Here is a 15504-nt window from a genome sequence, read left to right as displayed (position 1 = left end):
GGGAGGGGGGCAGAGGGAGCGGGGGGGGCTTCAGGGGCGCTGGGCCTGCTCCAGCTGCTGGTGTTGGCTACGCACAGCGAAGCGGTTGACGTGGACCGGGATGGGCACCACGATCTTGGGGTTCCGCACCGGCTCCCCGGAGCGGCCGCTGACGTTGCCGGCCTTGATGCGCTTCCACTTGGCGCGCCGGTTCTGAAACCAGATCTTGACCTGGACCTCGGAGAGCTTGAGCGCGTGGGCGATCTGGGAGCGCTCCGTCAGGCTCAGGTACTTCTTGCAGTGGAACTCCTTCTCCAGCTCCAGCAGCTGCTCGCTGGTGAAGGCCGTGCGCCGACGGCGGCTCTTGCCCGGACCCCCCGACGACGAGGAGGAGGATGACGACGAGGAGGAAGAGGCGGCCCCGGCAGGAGGAACCGCCGCCGCCGCCGCTTGCTCCCCCACGCCGCGCTTAGCCTTGGCTTTGGCTGGCACCGGGACGCCGCCGCCGGGACCCTCCAGGAACGGCTCCTCTTCGCTCTCCGCCGAGCTGTCCTGCTCGCTGCCGCAGCCCGCCTCGCCCGCCCGCTCGTCCGCCTTCTCCTCGTCCGAGCTGTAGGCGCCTTTGCCGTCTGCGGAGACAGACAGACAGACAAGACATATTTAAAAAAAAAGACAGTCGTGTCTGATTAGTGGAGGAGGAAGGAAAGAGTGAGAGGGGGGAGGGAACGAGTGGAGGAGAAGAGGGGACGTCTCTCCCCACGGAGAGGGACCGTCCCGTCAAATAGGAACCCCCACGCGCGCGGCTGCTGCCCCACGAATCAAACCCGGGCCAAGCTGCCTAGCTCCTGCGTCCCCGAACTGATAGGAGCAGGAGGCGCGGTTGACACGTCCCACTCCTGCGTGGGGGTGGGGGGGATGTTGTCCCGGGGAGGCGGGCAGCCGTGCGGACGCAGCTCCGAAGCAGAACGCCCGAGTAAAGCCGCCGCCGAGCTCAGGCGGAACAAAGGGTCTGGCAAGCCTCCCCCCCCCCCCAGTTTCCTCCTCGGGCGGGGACCGCTGGTCGCCGCTTGGGTCGGGCAGATGGAGAATCCCTGACAGGCCGGGTGCAAAAGGAGAGCACCGGGCAGCCTTTTGCACTGCAGGCCCAAAGAGCCCTGCGAGGAGGTCGGACTTCTCGGGGGCGACGGGGACGGGAGAGGCTTTGGCCAGCCCGAGAAATGGGGTTTTTCTTTCTGCATGCCTGCCTGCTTCGGGGGTTGCCTTCTCCCCGTCAGGGTTTTCTGCCAAGTCGAAGCGAGGCCCTTTCCAGAGGGTCCTCCTCCCCAGCCTCCTGTCCCGTTGCTGAATTCATCCCTCCCCCCCTCCAGTACTGCCAGCACTGACTCACTGCGAGAGCTTCGGGGCGGAGGAGGCTCGCCAAGAAAAATGGCTTGCTCGGAAGGCGCCCAGCAACCAGCTGGGGGTGGGGGTGGGGGTGGAAGAGGCCTGGTCACCGCGACCCTCCATCGGAAGCGAGGTTCCTCCTTTCCGCACAGACCTTCTGGCTCCGCGGCGGTGGTCAGTCGCGGCCCGAGGGCCCGAGAGCAATCGCAGGCTCCGCGTGCAAAGCAGGGAGGCGCGCGGGGAGCTCCCGCCTCAGATTCAGGCCGGAACGGGACGGGGTCATTTGAGCCGTCTCGGTCAATGAACCCAGTGAGTCCCGCTTGTTTGAGTCTGGAGATCCGGGCCTCTCCCCGCTGACCTCTCCGCCTGGTTCCCCATGGAAACCGCGAAGAACCCAGCGCAGGGGATGACCCAACGGCCGAGGGCCTCTGGGCGTGTGCGAAGTGCTTTTTTTCTGCCCCGCCGGAATAAATGGACCCGATGAAATCCGGCCACGCCTGGCAAGTTGTCGGCCACGCCGAGGAGAGGAAGCTTCCTTCTGAGGGTTCCTGCGGGATTCGGCCAGGTGGTCTCCGGCCGCCACCCCCAACGCTTGCTCGCTGCTTTCTTCCGATACGGTTCAGTTTTTAGCTTTTGTTTTACCTTCCAGTCTGGCCCTTGGTCATCCCCGACCTCCGTTGGCCTTGCAGGCCCGAAAGGCGCTGCGCTCGGAATCGACTGCCAAAGCGGGGCCGGCTCTGGGACTCGCAGGCAAGCGCCCGAGGAAGGGGGCAGCGCGATCCTCTCCTTCCGTTCGGCCTGCGGGGTGACCCGAACCAGGGCTGCTCGAAACAGCCCAGGCGCGGTGCACAGGCAAGGGCCAGGGAGCGCGGGCCGACCGCCCCTTCTGCGGGCAGCGGTTGATGCCGGGAACGCGAAGGCTCTGAACCTGCTCTTAGCAAGGTTAACTAGGTTAGCCTCTCCTGCTGGGTTGGGGATGATGGAGGCTGCAGTCCAAAGCCTTCTGGCCTAGGAGTCCTGGACAACTAACGTCACCTCGTCCGAAACCAGGAGAAGGCTGCGGGGTAGCTGACCGCCCCCCCCCGCCAACGATCTCTGGTCACTTCCAATAGGGTCCCGCACCCCCCCTTGCGACTTGGACTCCCTGCGACCCTGATCTCCTGAGATGCAGGAAGTGCCCCCCCCCAAGTTTCTGCAATGGGGACATAGGCATTCCACGGGTGGGGGACGTCCCTTTTCATCATCCCTTGATTTAGTGATCATTCAATGTCTGCGCCCCGGGTCTCCGTCTTAGGAGACCCTGCGCCTGCCCCGGGAGGCTCTAAGCGGGGAAACTGCTGGGAGGGAGGGTGGGAAGCCCAGATTCCTTGCCCCCAAACTAGGCAGCCCGGCGCAGAGCGGGCTGCTCCCCTCCCTCTTTCTGAACCCGCAAATGTTGTCGGCCAGATCCGACCCCAAGCCACCGGATGCCTTAGCGGGATTTACTCGGGAGTAACCGCCTCTCTTCTCAGGATGGACGGATGGTTTCGCGCCGCGTCGGTCGCTGCAACTTTTCGCCGCCAACCATCCCCGACTCTCTTGGCATCTTCTCGGAGGGAGAAGCACCAAAAAGACCCTCCGACCCACCACAGTCGAAAGAGGCTCCGGGAGACCCGCCCGAACATACGCTGTTTTCCCGCTGCCCCCCCCCCCAAAACCAGAAAACCCGCCACTGCATGCATCACGTCCGGCGGCCGCTCTTCGGCCGGCCAGAACCCCTGAAAGTCTCGGGGGCGGCCAGCCCAGAGGAAATGCTTCGCGCGCCTCTTTTCACAACGCAGGTTGACCGATTGACCGATTCACGCGGGGGTTGGGGCGGCTGCTCCAATAGGGCCGAGGGTCCGAAACAGCTTGTAGAGAGCCCGCGGCCTCTGGAGCAGGGAACGTTGCAAAGCGAGCCCACCGCCCTTTGGTCACGGGTGGGAACGGGTGGCTCAGCTCGGCTGCTCCGCAGCACCAGGGACAGCTCCGTCCCCGCCTGCCCGGGATTTTCCGGATGGAGCCCTCGCCGCGCGAGAAAACTCTGTCAACGGAGGAAGGAGAGGTCCTTTGGCACGTCCGGGACAAGCGGTCGGTGTGGGGCTGCGGTGAGGCGCGCAGAGCCGAAGGGACTCTTCCAGGCAATCTCTGTTGGCGTCCGGGAGCGCCCGGTTCCTCTCAGGTGCGCCTTTTGGGGAGAGACTGGAGCCCGGGGGCGGGTTGGGCAAAGGCGGCAGCCGGATCATAATTTGGGCACCGAACGCTGTAAGAGAGGGGCAAAAAGCTACGGGGGCCACAGCCGAGGGAGGCACAAGAACAGGGTTGGGATTAAGGTCCAGGGGTCCTGCTGGCCAACGGGAAGGGAGAAGGGACCCCGCTGACCCTGAGGGTGGGTGATTGCTTCGTCCACCCCGGAAGCTCGATCGGTTCGCATCCCCTGCGGACCCCCCCAGGGTATCCCGGTGAATAGACAAACTTTCCCTCTGCGATAAAAGTTCTTCCCACGCAGCCGGAGGAGCTATCGCGCAGCCCGCCCCACCTGCCGCCACCGAGGGACCCACCTGCCAGGCCGGGAAAGGGATCCGGAAAGTGCAGCGGCGGCTCCGGGGGTCCTTTGTCCCGGGCCGGAGACAGGTCGTCTCTTTCCAATTCTTCTGCCCCGCTGCGGCGGCGGCAGGGGGGCTCCGCGCTGCTTCTGCCGGCGACGGGCAATTCCTGGGGCGGGTAGAAGCCGTCCGGGGGCTCCCCGAAGCTCGGCAAGGCGGTGGTGAGAGCCACCATGGATGGGACGGCTTGGCCGAGACTGGCGCAGAAGGAGTTGCTGAGGCGGCCGGCGAAGGAAGCCAGCGGGGCCAGCGGGGGCAGCCCAGTAGCGGCTTGCAGCGGCCCGTGGGGCAGCACCAGCGGCCGGTAGGGCATGAACATCGGGTAGCCGGTGTAGAGCAGCGGGCCGGAGCGCGGGGCGGGCGGCGAGTGCCCGATCAGGGAATCGATGGAGAAGGCGGCCCCTTGGCCGCTACTTGGCCTCTGCATGGCGGCGGCCCCGACCCCGCCGGCACTTACCGGCCCGGCTGCCCCCCCGCCAGAGTCCCCAGAGTGACCCGGAGCTCCAGCCCCGGCGGAGGCACGGCCGTTCGCTTTCCGCCTCTGGTCGCTCGGCCGGGCCCCTTCGACGGAGCCGCCGCCGCCGCGCCGTTCCTCCCGCTGCCGCCCTGGCGCTTGGCTGGCGCTGTCTGCCGAGAGAGGGCGGGCGGGCGGGCGAGGAGGGAGGAGATGGCAGGGGAGGGGGAAGGGGTGTCGCCCTGCCTCCGCGCTCATCCATCTTCCTCAAATTCCGCTTGAGTTCCCCCCAGAGTCGCCCGCCCCGCGGCCGGGCCAGGGAGCAGCGGCGGGTTCCCACTGGAGCGGCCAGGGGGCCCCTGGGAAGCGCCGCCCCTCCCGCCTCATCAGCCATTATGACTGGTGATTGATGATTGCCAATTACCGGCCGGGCGCACAAGGGCCTTTTGTCGGGCTGGGCGGCACCAGCTGCCCCGCGGGCGGTGGGGGGAGGGGCCCTAAGGGACTCTCCCACCAATTGACTCCCCTGGCCGCTCCCTCCCTCTTCTCGGGGCAGGACGATGAACGGGTCGCGTCGCTTGACGGTCCTTGGGTGGCTCGGACGTTGCCCGGTGATGTGCCAGTCCTCCTTCTGCCCTCCTCGCTCGGCTCTGTCCGATCGCTGGGAGAGAGCCCTCCTACACCCTGGCTCTGGGCACGCTGACCCACCCGATTTCCCCCCATCGTTCGTTTTCTCCCGCTCGAGGGCAACCGAAGCAGTGCCAGTCTTCCTGCCACGGCTCTTGCCTAGGGTCTTCCCACCAGAGCTCCTGGCCAGCCACCCCGATAGATCCTTTAGTCCTTTTTTGGGGGGGGGAGAAAAGTGGCCCCGTCCACCGTTCTCCTGTCTCGCAGAGCCGGAGGGAGAAGGGGAATGGGCCGCCCTGCAAGCCCCTTGTCGCTGCCCTTTCCTTTCCGAGGCAGGAAGCGCCCGGGACTCACCTGTTCCTCTGCCTACTTGGGGCAAACGGAGCGAGGAGCGATGAATTCCCGCACCTGTTGCGCCCAGAACTCTCCTGGGAGGGGGGGGACCTCCGGGCGCTCGGAAGGATGCTGGCTTTTCTCCGAGAATCGGGGCAGGAAGGGGACAGGAGCAGGCTGCCTGGGGGAAAGCCAGGTGGAAGGTGCGAGGCGAAAGATTCCCCAAGTGCTCAGAGAAATGCCCCACTCCCCGGTGTCCTTTCCCAGTCAGGGCATCAAATGGACACTGTGCGCCAAGGCCTGCACGGGACCACACGGGACCCTCACACTATGGCAGGGACGCGAGTCCTGTCCCGAGCAAGGCAAGGGGCCGGCCCCCTCCCAGTCACGCCAGTACACCCCCCTCCCATCCTTTCATCCGCCGCTGCCCCCCCCCCGTTCAAAGCGTCCTCTGCAAGCCACATCCAGCTGCGACCTGCAGCGCCGCCTGGCGGTGACCTGCTGGAGGGGCAGCAGGGCCCGCTTGTCTGGGAATCTGCCCAGCCATTAGGCTGCGCAGGGCCCTTCTCCCGCGGCTGGACCCGTCCGTCCTCCGCTTGTGCCGGGAACGCGGAGGAGACACACAGCCACAGCCACGCACTACGGGGAAGCAGCCTCTTTATTCCACACGTGGCCAATCTACAAAAAAGCAGGGAGCTTCCCGGAGCTCTCCACACGCGAAAGGCGGGCGGGCGGGGGGGGGGGGGAAGAGAGGTGGGGTGAACGGACGGGCGACAAAGTGCTTCTCCTGCCGCTTCTCCGGTTTGCCTTCACCTGCCTTTCCAGCGCGCCACGTCAGTTTGAGGATTGGGCGGGGGGGGGTTCTCTCACTCTGGGGAATTCAGCAGCCACCCCAGTGCTCCGCCAGGGAAGCCGCCGGAATGGTCCAGGGGCTTGCAAGGGAGCTAGGCCGGAGCAGATCGGGGTGTCCAAGCGCCTGGAGCTTCTGCCTGGCTTGGTGTGCTCGACCTCACCGGAGGCCGGCCCGTAAAGCCGGCAGGGAGTCTCTCCGCACCCAGTCCCAGGAAGCGAGCGCGGCCCCCGTGCACATCCACGGCCTTATTTGTCTTCCGGATCTCTGGCAGATCCCTGGGTCCTTCTCCAGGCTACCCTCGGGGAGTTTCCCGCCGAGACGGGCGATCCTCCCTCACTACCGCCTCCTCCCCGCGTCGTCCGGATCGGTCGGAGTGCTCCAGGCGCAGCGGGCTTTCCGTGGAAGAGGGCCCCGCCATACCTATCCGGGCTGGGCTGATGCGGCCGCTTCACTCGGCTGGGATTACAGGCAGCCCCCGACGACTACCAGCCCCGGAGGGGGGCTGAGAAGGGGCGGTCCAGCGGCTAGTAAAGGACGTCCTCGAAGCGAAGCAGCACGAACTGATGCAAGGCGGGGGGCAGCTGCAGGTGGGGCAGGGCCTGGGGGAGGCGGCCTTCCAAGCAGCTGCGGAGAGCGCACCTGGCCAGGTGTTGCAGGCTGCGGGGTCCCTGGCCGAGAGCGAAGAGGGACTGGAAGAACCGTGGGTGCTGCTGCAAAGAGGGAAGCGGGGGTCGTGAGAACGGGAAAGGCAACCCCGGCAGGAGAATCCCCCCGGGACACTTGGCCTCACACCGACTCACCTGCACTAGCTCTTCTGGGACAGCCTGCTGCCAGGCCTCAGTGGCGGGCACTCCCACGTAGCAGTTGAGCAGGGTCTCCAGCGTGCGAGGGGAAGCGCAGCAGTGGCGCAGCACCTGTGGGGAGGGAGGGCAGGAAGAGAAGGGGGGCTGTGAGTGTTGAGCGCAGGTTGGCTATCTCGGGCCCGAATCCCCGCATGAAGACGGCGCTAAAGGTTGGGGAAGAGCGCAGAAGTGGCCAAAGAAGAGGCGTGGAGGGCGAGACTTGCTTGCCTTTGCTTTCCTGGGGTACCTACGAGCCAGTCCACCCCTTCTGCCATCGGGACCCGAGGGAAGAGCCCTGCAATTCGCACCCATTACAACCAGGGCGTAAGTGACGGCAGCGCAACACGCGGTTAACAGAAACGCTGAATCCGCCTCCTCCCTCCTGTCAGGCCGCTGCTTGACCGTGTGGGTTGGTGGCCCAAACCTCACGCTTAGCCAAGAGAGCCTCGAAGCCGAAGAGCCGAGTTGGCTTAAGGAAGTCAAGAGGGGGCTGCGCAGGCGCCTACGTTTCCTTTGGACTTTACAGGCGGCGGCCAAGCCTGTATACATTCTGCCTCTCCACGAATCCCTCCATTAACTTCCTGGCCAGGGGGGACAGTAACCCAAATCCCGAAGTTGGCTAAGAGCTCGAAGGGACGTGGGCAGCCCCGGGGCACCCTAGGTTTGCACGTCTGGACTGCCCTGCGCCGCCCAGCTCGAACCATTCTGTCAAAAATGGTGAAGGGTCAGCTTGGGAGGACGGGGTTGGGCTAGATGACCTACAAGTTCCCCTCCAACTTGTCAACTTGTTCCCCTCTTCACGAGCCTGGCCAAAGAGAGCCGGCCGCGGCCTTAAGCGGGGCAGCCTCGTGATCCCCGGGGACAGGCAACCACCAGCGTGGACTCCCCACGCCCCTTGCAGTCCGGCTGTCCCCCTGCGTAGGGGGAGAGGGGAGTTGGAGACCGCACGCTCTCATCCCCGGGAGGCGAGAAGCCGCGGTTCCTGCTAGGCCGGCGCCTCCTCGTCCCGCGTGGCGACCGGGTGGACTCGCACCTTGAGTAGCGCCCCTGGCCAGACGCGCACCGCACCGTGGTTGAGCAGGTGGCGCACCACCAACTCCGGCCGGTGCTCCAGGCGGTAGGCCGCCACCTGCAGGGCGTTGTGGAGCGCAGTGTTGCCGCTGTAGCTCATGATGTTGACGTTGGCGCCGTGGGCCAGGAGCAGCGCCACCACGCGTGAGTTGGCGTTCTTGCAGGCCTGGTGCAGCGGTCGCTGGCGATCGCGGTCAGCGGCGTTCACCCGGGCGCCGGCTTCCACTAGCATCCGGCACACCTCGTAGTAAGCGTCCGCCGCCTGGGCGGAATGGGCCAGGGCGCAGGCTGAGATCAGCGGTGTTTCCCCCTCGGCGTTCTTGGCCTCCAGGGCGGCTCCGTGGCTTAGGAAGAAACGCACGTGCTCCGCCAAGCCCAGCCGAGCCGCCACGTGCAGCGGGGTATCCCCTTCCTCCTCAGACGCGCAATTCACCACTGCCCCGTGGCTCAGCAGAAGGCGGGCGCACCTGGAACAGGGGGAAACAGCGGGAAAGGGAGTGACGCTGGCGGGTCTTTCTTGAGACCCCAAACCTGGCCAAACCGCGGCCCGACCCCTTCCCCAAGCCCAGCTCCCGCTCTGGGGGTCCGCCTTTCTTTCTCGCCAGCCCCCTCCCTCGCAAGGAAAGGCCCGGCACACGGAGTCCTCTTTAAGACGGCATCTCAGCAGGGAAGGCGGACTCGAGGATTGGTGACCCCCGAAGCCTCTGGCGCCTCTCCTGCCCAGGGCTATTCGGAGTAGCTGGGAAGACGACACCCCCTTTCGGCCCCGTCGTTTCCTAAAGGGCCTTTCCCCACTGCTGAGCTGAAGAGGCTACCGTGCGCCCGTCTGCCTTTTACGCAGTGGCCCCACCTCGTTCCCTTCCCCTCCCCCACCGCCGCGCCCAAGCTCTTCTTTTCTATGAAACGACGTCCAAGCCGGGCGCTGTCTCGCAGAAGAGGTCAGTGTGGCGCGGGCCCTAGGGCAGCCCGCCACTCTCAGCCGAGGGGGCAGAAGGCGCTTCGGTGGGCAGCGGGGAAAGGCCGGAGTGAAGCCGTTTTAAATTCCTACCCGCTTCTACTCCACCGCTCCTGCCGCCTGGTAGCGAGGAAAGGCCGGGACAAGTCGCCGCAGAACAACTCCCTGCGCCACGAGAGTTACCCCGATATCCAAGAAATATTTCTTTTTATCGGGTGGAATAAAAGCATTAAAGACGCGATGCCAAAGGAGGGAGGGAATGAAATGCGAAGGACAGAAATTAAAATGTTTTTTTAAACTGATTTTAAAACATTACATTGATTTTCAATCATTAAATTGTTCAATTGTCCTGCACAGCGAATTGTTCCCCGCGGAGAATGGGCCGTGGCAACTTGTCCCATTCCGTCACCAGGACGGCTGGATGATTTGGGGGCCCAGAAGACGCCGTGGACGGCCCCTACTGGCGGCCTCCAGCGATTCTTGGGCCAAAACACTTCCAGCGAACATAGAGGGCTTTGCATCGCTTCGCGGGAGGCTGGGAGACATCCCGAGCGGCTGCGGCTGCCCTTCCCTTTGGATGTGGCGGTTCCACTACTCGAGAAAGGAAAAGTCAAGGAGTCCCATGCGCGGGGAGCCACCTCAGCCCCACGCAGACAGAACGGGCTACCTCAGGGCTGAGCGGGTGGTGGAGAAGCATTGCCCACCCCCGTTGTGCCCCCCTTCCCGCACAGAACTCGCGAGCCTCGCGGCTGGTTCCGAGACACGGCCTAGCGGCCTCTCCTTCCAGTTGGCCGCCTTGCCCCCCTGCCCCGACACCTGGGAGAAGCCGGATCCAAAAGAGCGCTGCAGGATTTGGCACGAGCCGGTGGATCGGACTCTTGCTTCCACCTGCCCCGTTTTGCAACAATTCAAAAAGCCAAAAGGGGGGAAACACGCCATGGAAACCCGACTCTGGGGACCTAACGGTCGGGTACTTTCAAACGCCCCAAAGCTTCCCGAAGCCCCCTCCCCTCCTCTGCCGCAGGCAGCTGCTCAGGGCGAGCCTTCGGCTGTTGCTCTGCGGGGCGTCGCGAGGCGGAGCTACTCACTCGCTCGAAGCGGGGTTCCGGCAGAGGTGGAGCGGCTGAAATCCGCCTTCGGAGACAGCCCCGGGGTCAGCGCCGAAAGAGAGCAGCAGCCGGACGCAGTCGGCGGTGGCTGCCGCGCAAGCCGTGTGCAGGGCGGTCTGTCCACCGGGCGCCAGATCCACCTCGGCTCCGCGCAGCAGCAGGTGGCGCAAACAGTCCAGGTAGCCGCGGCTGGCCGTGATGTGCAGCGGCGTGGTGAGCTCCTGCTCGTAGGTCAGAGACCACAGCCCTGCGGAGAGAAGGCGGAGGGTCAGCCGCTGGGGGTGGGCGGCCTTCCCAGCCCCAGCTCCCTACCCGCGCAGAGGGAGAAAGGAAGGCGGGAGTGGGACCCCCGGGTCCACAGTTGCCGCCCTCCCTTTCTCCGTGAAGCTGGCCGGCCCCACTCCGCGCGCTCCCTCCCCACGCACTCAGCTGGCGGGCACTGGAGCGATACTGCTGCCACTCTTGGGAATCGCTGGTGTCGAAGACGGAGTTGGGGCCCACGCCGCTCTCGGGGTCGCTCAGGCAGCACAGAAGGGTGGAGCCGTCGCCCGCCAGCAGGGCCTGCCAAAAGGCCTGCGCCCCTCCCCGCGCCCTACACGTCGAGATGGGTTCCATGGCTGCGCCTCTTCCCCGGAGGGAGACGGACGATCTCCCCGGCGGCGGGGGACTTTAACTCTGGAACACCTGGCCTGGCGCCTGGGGAAGGGCAAAGCCTGGGCCGGCAGGAGCGGCGCTCAAGTGCGCTAAGGGTAGCCGGCGCGGGGGGGGGGGTAGGCTTTCCTGCCCGATGGGAGCGACCCCCGGAGTGCGCCATCTGGAAGGTCCCGTAGCAAGAAGCACTTACTACATTTATATAAGTTTATGTACCAGACCGTAGGGCTTAGGCACCAGGTGATTCAGGCCCAGCCTCTGTGCTCACACATCCCGGGGGAAAGCTCAGCTAGTGTAAATCTTGGTGGTTTTTTAGGGAGAGGGGATTGGGGTTACCGTTACTAAGAGCCATTTCCTCTCAGGAATCACTTTGGTTCTGGACTACTACTACCTACTACTACCTACTACTACTACTACTACTACTGCTGCTGTTGTTAGTAGTAGTAGCATTACAAATTAATATATTATTGTCGTTATTATTTATAATATTATATTATTATGTTATTGGAATAGAGTATTTCAGTATTAGGGGCTGCTACAAAGAGGAGAAACTCCATTTTCCAAAGGACCAGAAAGCAGGACAAGAAACAATGGATGAAAACTAAACTATGCAACCTGGAATTAAGGAGAAACTTCCTAACTGTGAGTTCAATTAACCAGTGGAACTGCTTGCTACCAGAAATTGTGGGTGCTTTGTCACTGGAGGCTTTTAAGAAGAGACTGGACAGCCACTTGTCTGAAATGGTCTAGGGTCTCCTGCTTGAGAAGGGGGCTGGACTAGAAGACCTCCAAGGTCCAAGAATTTGGCCTCCCTTCCCCCAAGAAGCTTAGAGTTGAGCTACTTTTAAACAATAAACTTATTTAAAGATTCATTGACAGTTTGCCTCAAGGTGTGCCCCCTCCCCACCTTGAGATGAAGCAGATTTTGCCCCATGGAGAGACCGGGGAGGAGGAAGGAGGCCTGGCAGCTTTTGGCTGAGATGGACAGGAGGCAGCCCACTCCCACCGGACCATTCCCTTCTGGAGGAAGCCAGGGCGACAAGCGCTGCAGTGGGACAGCTCACTTCCGGCCCCTCCAGCCGGGCATCCTAGCGAGCCCTTCCTCCAGGTGGAAGAGAGAAGCAGGCTGGTAGGTCTGTGGCAGGTTGGTGATAATTCACCGCAGCCAATGTGCCGCGCCCAACTCATTGCATAAGAAGAGTTAAATTAAGTTCTCCAAGTTCTGTAGAGATTCTTCATCCTCCTGGTTGCCCCAAAGCTGCTTGTTTTTAGGAGGCCCCTAGACTTTCTGGGGTTTTTTTCTTTTTGAAGAGGCTTCTGTTCTTGCTGCCTCAAAGGAATACCAATCCTCCCCTTCCCTACCATCTTGTCAGAGCTGAAGAAGCTTCTGGGACAAGAAGCGAAATGTCTTCAAAAAGAAAAACAGAAAGTCCAGAGGCCTCCAAGAAATGGTAGAATAGAATCATCCAAGAAAAGACGCCAAGAGCAGGGAGAAAATGAAATGTGAATGGAAAAATATAATTTATTATTTATTTTGAATAATTCAATCGAATCGTTCAAACTGTCCCACTGGGAGTTGGCCGCAGAAAGTTGGCTGTGGGGGCGGGATTTACAGATTACAGATGAGCAGAGTTGGAAGGGGCCTTGCAGGTCATCTAGTCCAACCTCCCTGCCCAAGCAGGAGACCCCACACCATTTCTGACAGATGGCAGACAGATTTCAGGCTGCCCCCCCAGTTTGCAGCCAGCTCAGCATCGGCCGCGCAGGGGTGCAGCAGCACCCCGCAGGCCTCCGAGCTTCCCTCCTGCTCTTACCCCATTTCTGGCTGGTCCAGCGCAGGTCCTGACCCTCAGCGTGGATGAGCAGGTTGACCGCCGACCGTTCGGAGAAGTGGCGCTGCACCTCGGCCAGGTTCCCCGTGTAGAGGGCGTTCTGCACCACGGGGTCCCGGCACTCCAGGGGACCCTCCTGTGCCCTCCTGCTCTGCAGGGTCCTGGCCATCTCGGCGCCCTCCCCCCTGCCAGGCCTGGGCTCCTCCCGCAGCTCCTGGAAGTCCTTCCTGGAAGGGCCGGGGAAGGAGGGGCAGCGTGCCATGGCCCTCCTGGAGGAACGGCGGCCTCCAGCGAGCAGCCACCGAGCGAAGCCTCTCCTTGCCCTGACGGAGCCCCTATAAATAGCCTCTTTTTTTTTTTGGCAGCCAGAATTAGATCATCTGCCGGTGGGTCATGGCTTCCCAAAATATATTCCACTTGTGTGCCAAGGCAGCCCTGGTTCCGTGCCAAGCCTGGCCCCCTGGCAGTGAGGAGATCAACCAACCCCTGGGGCGGAAGTTGTGGGAGTTTCATCCCTAGAGACTTTTAAGAGGCTGGGCTGCCTTCCGTCAGAAGTGGTGTAGGTAGGGTCTCCTGACTGAGCAAGGGGTTGGACTAGATCAGGGGTCACCAACCTCTTTGGACCTCAGGGGCGGCTAAATTCATCATTTTAAATCCGTGGGCCACTAGTATGCAACGCTGCACTCTAACCCACTGCGCCAGCAGCCGGGTGCATCCACTGCTCGTTGCAGAGTCCGCTGGAGCAGGGGCTCCCAACCTGTGGGTCACGACCCACGGCCTTTCAGCAACCGGGCCAGATGAGTGCAAATATCTAGGGTGCTGGGGCCTCACGGAAGCATGATGGGCACTGGTGGCCCTACTCGCACGAGCGCTCGTGGCCCCACTCACCCGACGGGTGCTCACACACACACGCACCTACCTCTCTCACAAAGCCATCTCCCTTCCCCTCCCCCCCCTCCCTCCCTCCCTCCCTCCCTCCCTCCGCTCTGGCCCAACAACCAGGAAAGGTCGGGAACTCTGCCCTACAGCATCCACATTTGTCGATGACGCATTTCCCATGGGATATTTTGTGGTGCGGTGGCCTAGAGGTGGAGCTCAGGAGGCTGTGAGTTCAAGCCTAGGTAGACGCAGATACCTCTCTCTCTGTGGACACAATGAGGATTTATCTGCTGAACAAAACTCTGCATTGGTGACAGGGAAGGGCATCCAGCCAGTAAACCCTCAGCCCGATTCAGTTGTCCAGACACCACCCTGCAAAGGATTATGGAGTCATGAAAAGATGATGATTCCCATTGGATATTTTGCTGCAGTCACAGGCCTCCTCTTTGCCCCGGCTGGCTTTGCAGTGGCTCCTACCTCAGTCCTCGGTTCAGCTGACTCATTTTTCTGACAGTCGTTTTGTGGGCTGCTAATAAAGTTTGACTTGCTGTCTTTGGGAAGCTCATCTGTTTCCCTCCCTCCCTCCCTCCCTCCCTCCCTTTCTGGTGATGGTTTATGCAGTGGAACAGCCAACAGGAGACACCCTGTGAGGGGAGGGAGGGGAGAGATAACCGTGCTTTCCCCCCCATCACCACCCAGCAGTCTCTAAATCCAATTAATTCAGTTCAGTCAGATCAGGTGTGCCAAACTCAAGGCCCCATGAGCTGGGTGCGGCCCACAAGGTGCTTAGATGTGGCCCGTGGGGCACCCCTGGAAACAGTGAAGGACCAGCCCCCGGTGCCTCTGCCAGGAGGCATGGAGCTTGGGGTGGCCGTGTGGCCGTGTGTCCATCCCAAGCTCCGTTTTCAGCTGCAAGGCCTCCTGCCAACCCTCTGCCAGCAAAACCTTCAGCCTCCCCGAGGTCCCTTTTCCGCTGGCAGAGCACTTAGGGCCAGCACAGGTACCCCCCGACACGAGTGGCGTTGAGCTGGCCATGCCCACCCTGACTGCACCACGCCCAACGCCCCCCCCCAAGGGCAAATGCAACCCTGATGTGGCCCTCAATGAAATTGAGTTTGACACCCCCCCCCCGAGTTAGAACGCGAAGTCTCTAAACCTCTCCCCCTCCCCAACTGAAACCATTGGGAAATCGTCCCCCTCCCTCAAAACTCTCGCCCTTCTTCCCTACGTTTCTGGGGTCTCCTCCAGGCCCAGCGATGCCCCACCACCACAGCCATCCTGGAACAACGCCCAGTCCCATGGAAGCAGATGGCAGAGGCCTCTTCCTTGTCCCAGGGCAAAAGACGGGCTCCAAAGGGGGCCTCACGCGGAAGGGCAGAAAGGCCTTTGGTGTCTGGAAGGTCACACTAGGCGTTACGATGACCTCGGGGGGGGGAGAGGGGGGGTATGAGCTGGGCAGATTTCCAAGGTTTCCTCCACCCTTGGGGGCCTGACAGGCAGGGGGAGAAAGGCTTCCAGTGTCCCAATAGGAAGGGGGCTCGGATTCAGGGTTGGATGGGGCTCCAGTGAAGGGTCTTCTTGGCCCACCCAATGGCTGGTGAGGATTGCTTGCAAGGCCCACATAGACAGTCCTGCCCGCCCCCTGTCAGCCATCTCGGAGGGTCCCTGCAGCCGGGCCCTGGTCCCTCCCACACACAGCCTGGCAGGGGTTAGGGGGTCCTGCAAACCCCTCCACCAGCCAGGCCTCCTGTCCAGTAGCTGGCAGGAAGCAGAGAGGCCGGATTGAGCCTCTGGCCTCCCTGTGCCCTCGGCTGCCCGGCTGCCACCACTTCCCTTAGGGCCCCCTCCCCAGCAAAACAGGATCTGCTCTGTTGCGTCTGCCTGGGTCTTGGGAGGAATGCGACCCCCATCA

General features: G+C 62.7%; 2 protein-coding genes across 3 annotated transcripts; both read right to left on the bottom strand.

Annotated features, from left to right (window-relative positions):
* Positions 1-30: 30 nt before the first annotated feature.
* LOC309400828 (homeobox protein GBX-1-like) lies at positions 31-4698 on the bottom strand (the record flags this gene model as incomplete). Its single annotated transcript, XM_081969529.1, has 2 exons — positions 31-608; positions 3942-4698. 2 exons carry the CDS (start codon positions 4696-4698, stop codon positions 31-33), a joined length of 1335 nt encoding a protein of 444 aa, XP_081825655.1.
* A 1437-nt stretch (positions 4699-6135) lies between these two features.
* LOC309400781 (ankyrin repeat and SOCS box protein 10-like) lies at positions 6136-13589 on the bottom strand. 2 transcript variants are annotated; one of them, XM_081969440.1, is made up of 5 exons: positions 12696-13589; positions 10210-10477; positions 8129-8633; positions 7054-7167; positions 6136-6963 (listed from the first exon to the last, which is right to left on the bottom strand). In XM_081969440.1, exons 1-5 carry the CDS (start codon positions 12973-12975, stop codon positions 6778-6780), a joined length of 1353 nt encoding a protein of 450 aa, XP_081825566.1. In that variant the 5' UTR covers positions 12976-13589; the 3' UTR covers positions 6136-6777. The 2 variants fall into 2 exon arrangements, with proteins under 2 accessions (XP_081825566.1, XP_081825567.1); XM_081969441.1 differs by lacking the exon at positions 12696-13589 and adding an exon at positions 10656-11069.
* Positions 13590-15504: the final 1915 nt, after the last annotated feature.

The sequence above is a fragment of the Natrix helvetica genome (genome assembly GCF_964273705.1).
Source record: "Natrix helvetica genome assembly, chromosome: W".
Lineage (NCBI taxonomy): Eukaryota > Metazoa > Chordata > Lepidosauria > Squamata > Natricidae > Natrix > Natrix helvetica.
The sequence above is the reverse complement of the archived record's forward strand: the minus strand, read 5'-3'. Positions and strand labels throughout refer to the sequence as shown.

What these genes read in the sequence shown, in the direction of transcription:
- LOC309400781 (XM_081969440.1), bottom strand. Translation starts at nt 12,975, where the DNA reads ATGGCACGCTGCCCCTCCTTCCCCGGCCCTTCCAGGAAGGACTTCCAG. An exon ending in CTGGACCAGCCAGAAATGGG is followed by an intron (nt 10,478 to 12,695) that starts GTAAGAGCAGGA and finishes TTCTCTCCGCAG; the next exon opens with GGCTGTGGTCTCTGACCTAC. An exon ending in GGCCAGGGGCGCTACTCAAG is followed by an intron (nt 7,168 to 8,128) that starts GTGCGAGTCCAC and finishes CCCTCCCCACAG; the next exon opens with GTGCTGCGCCACTGCTGCGC.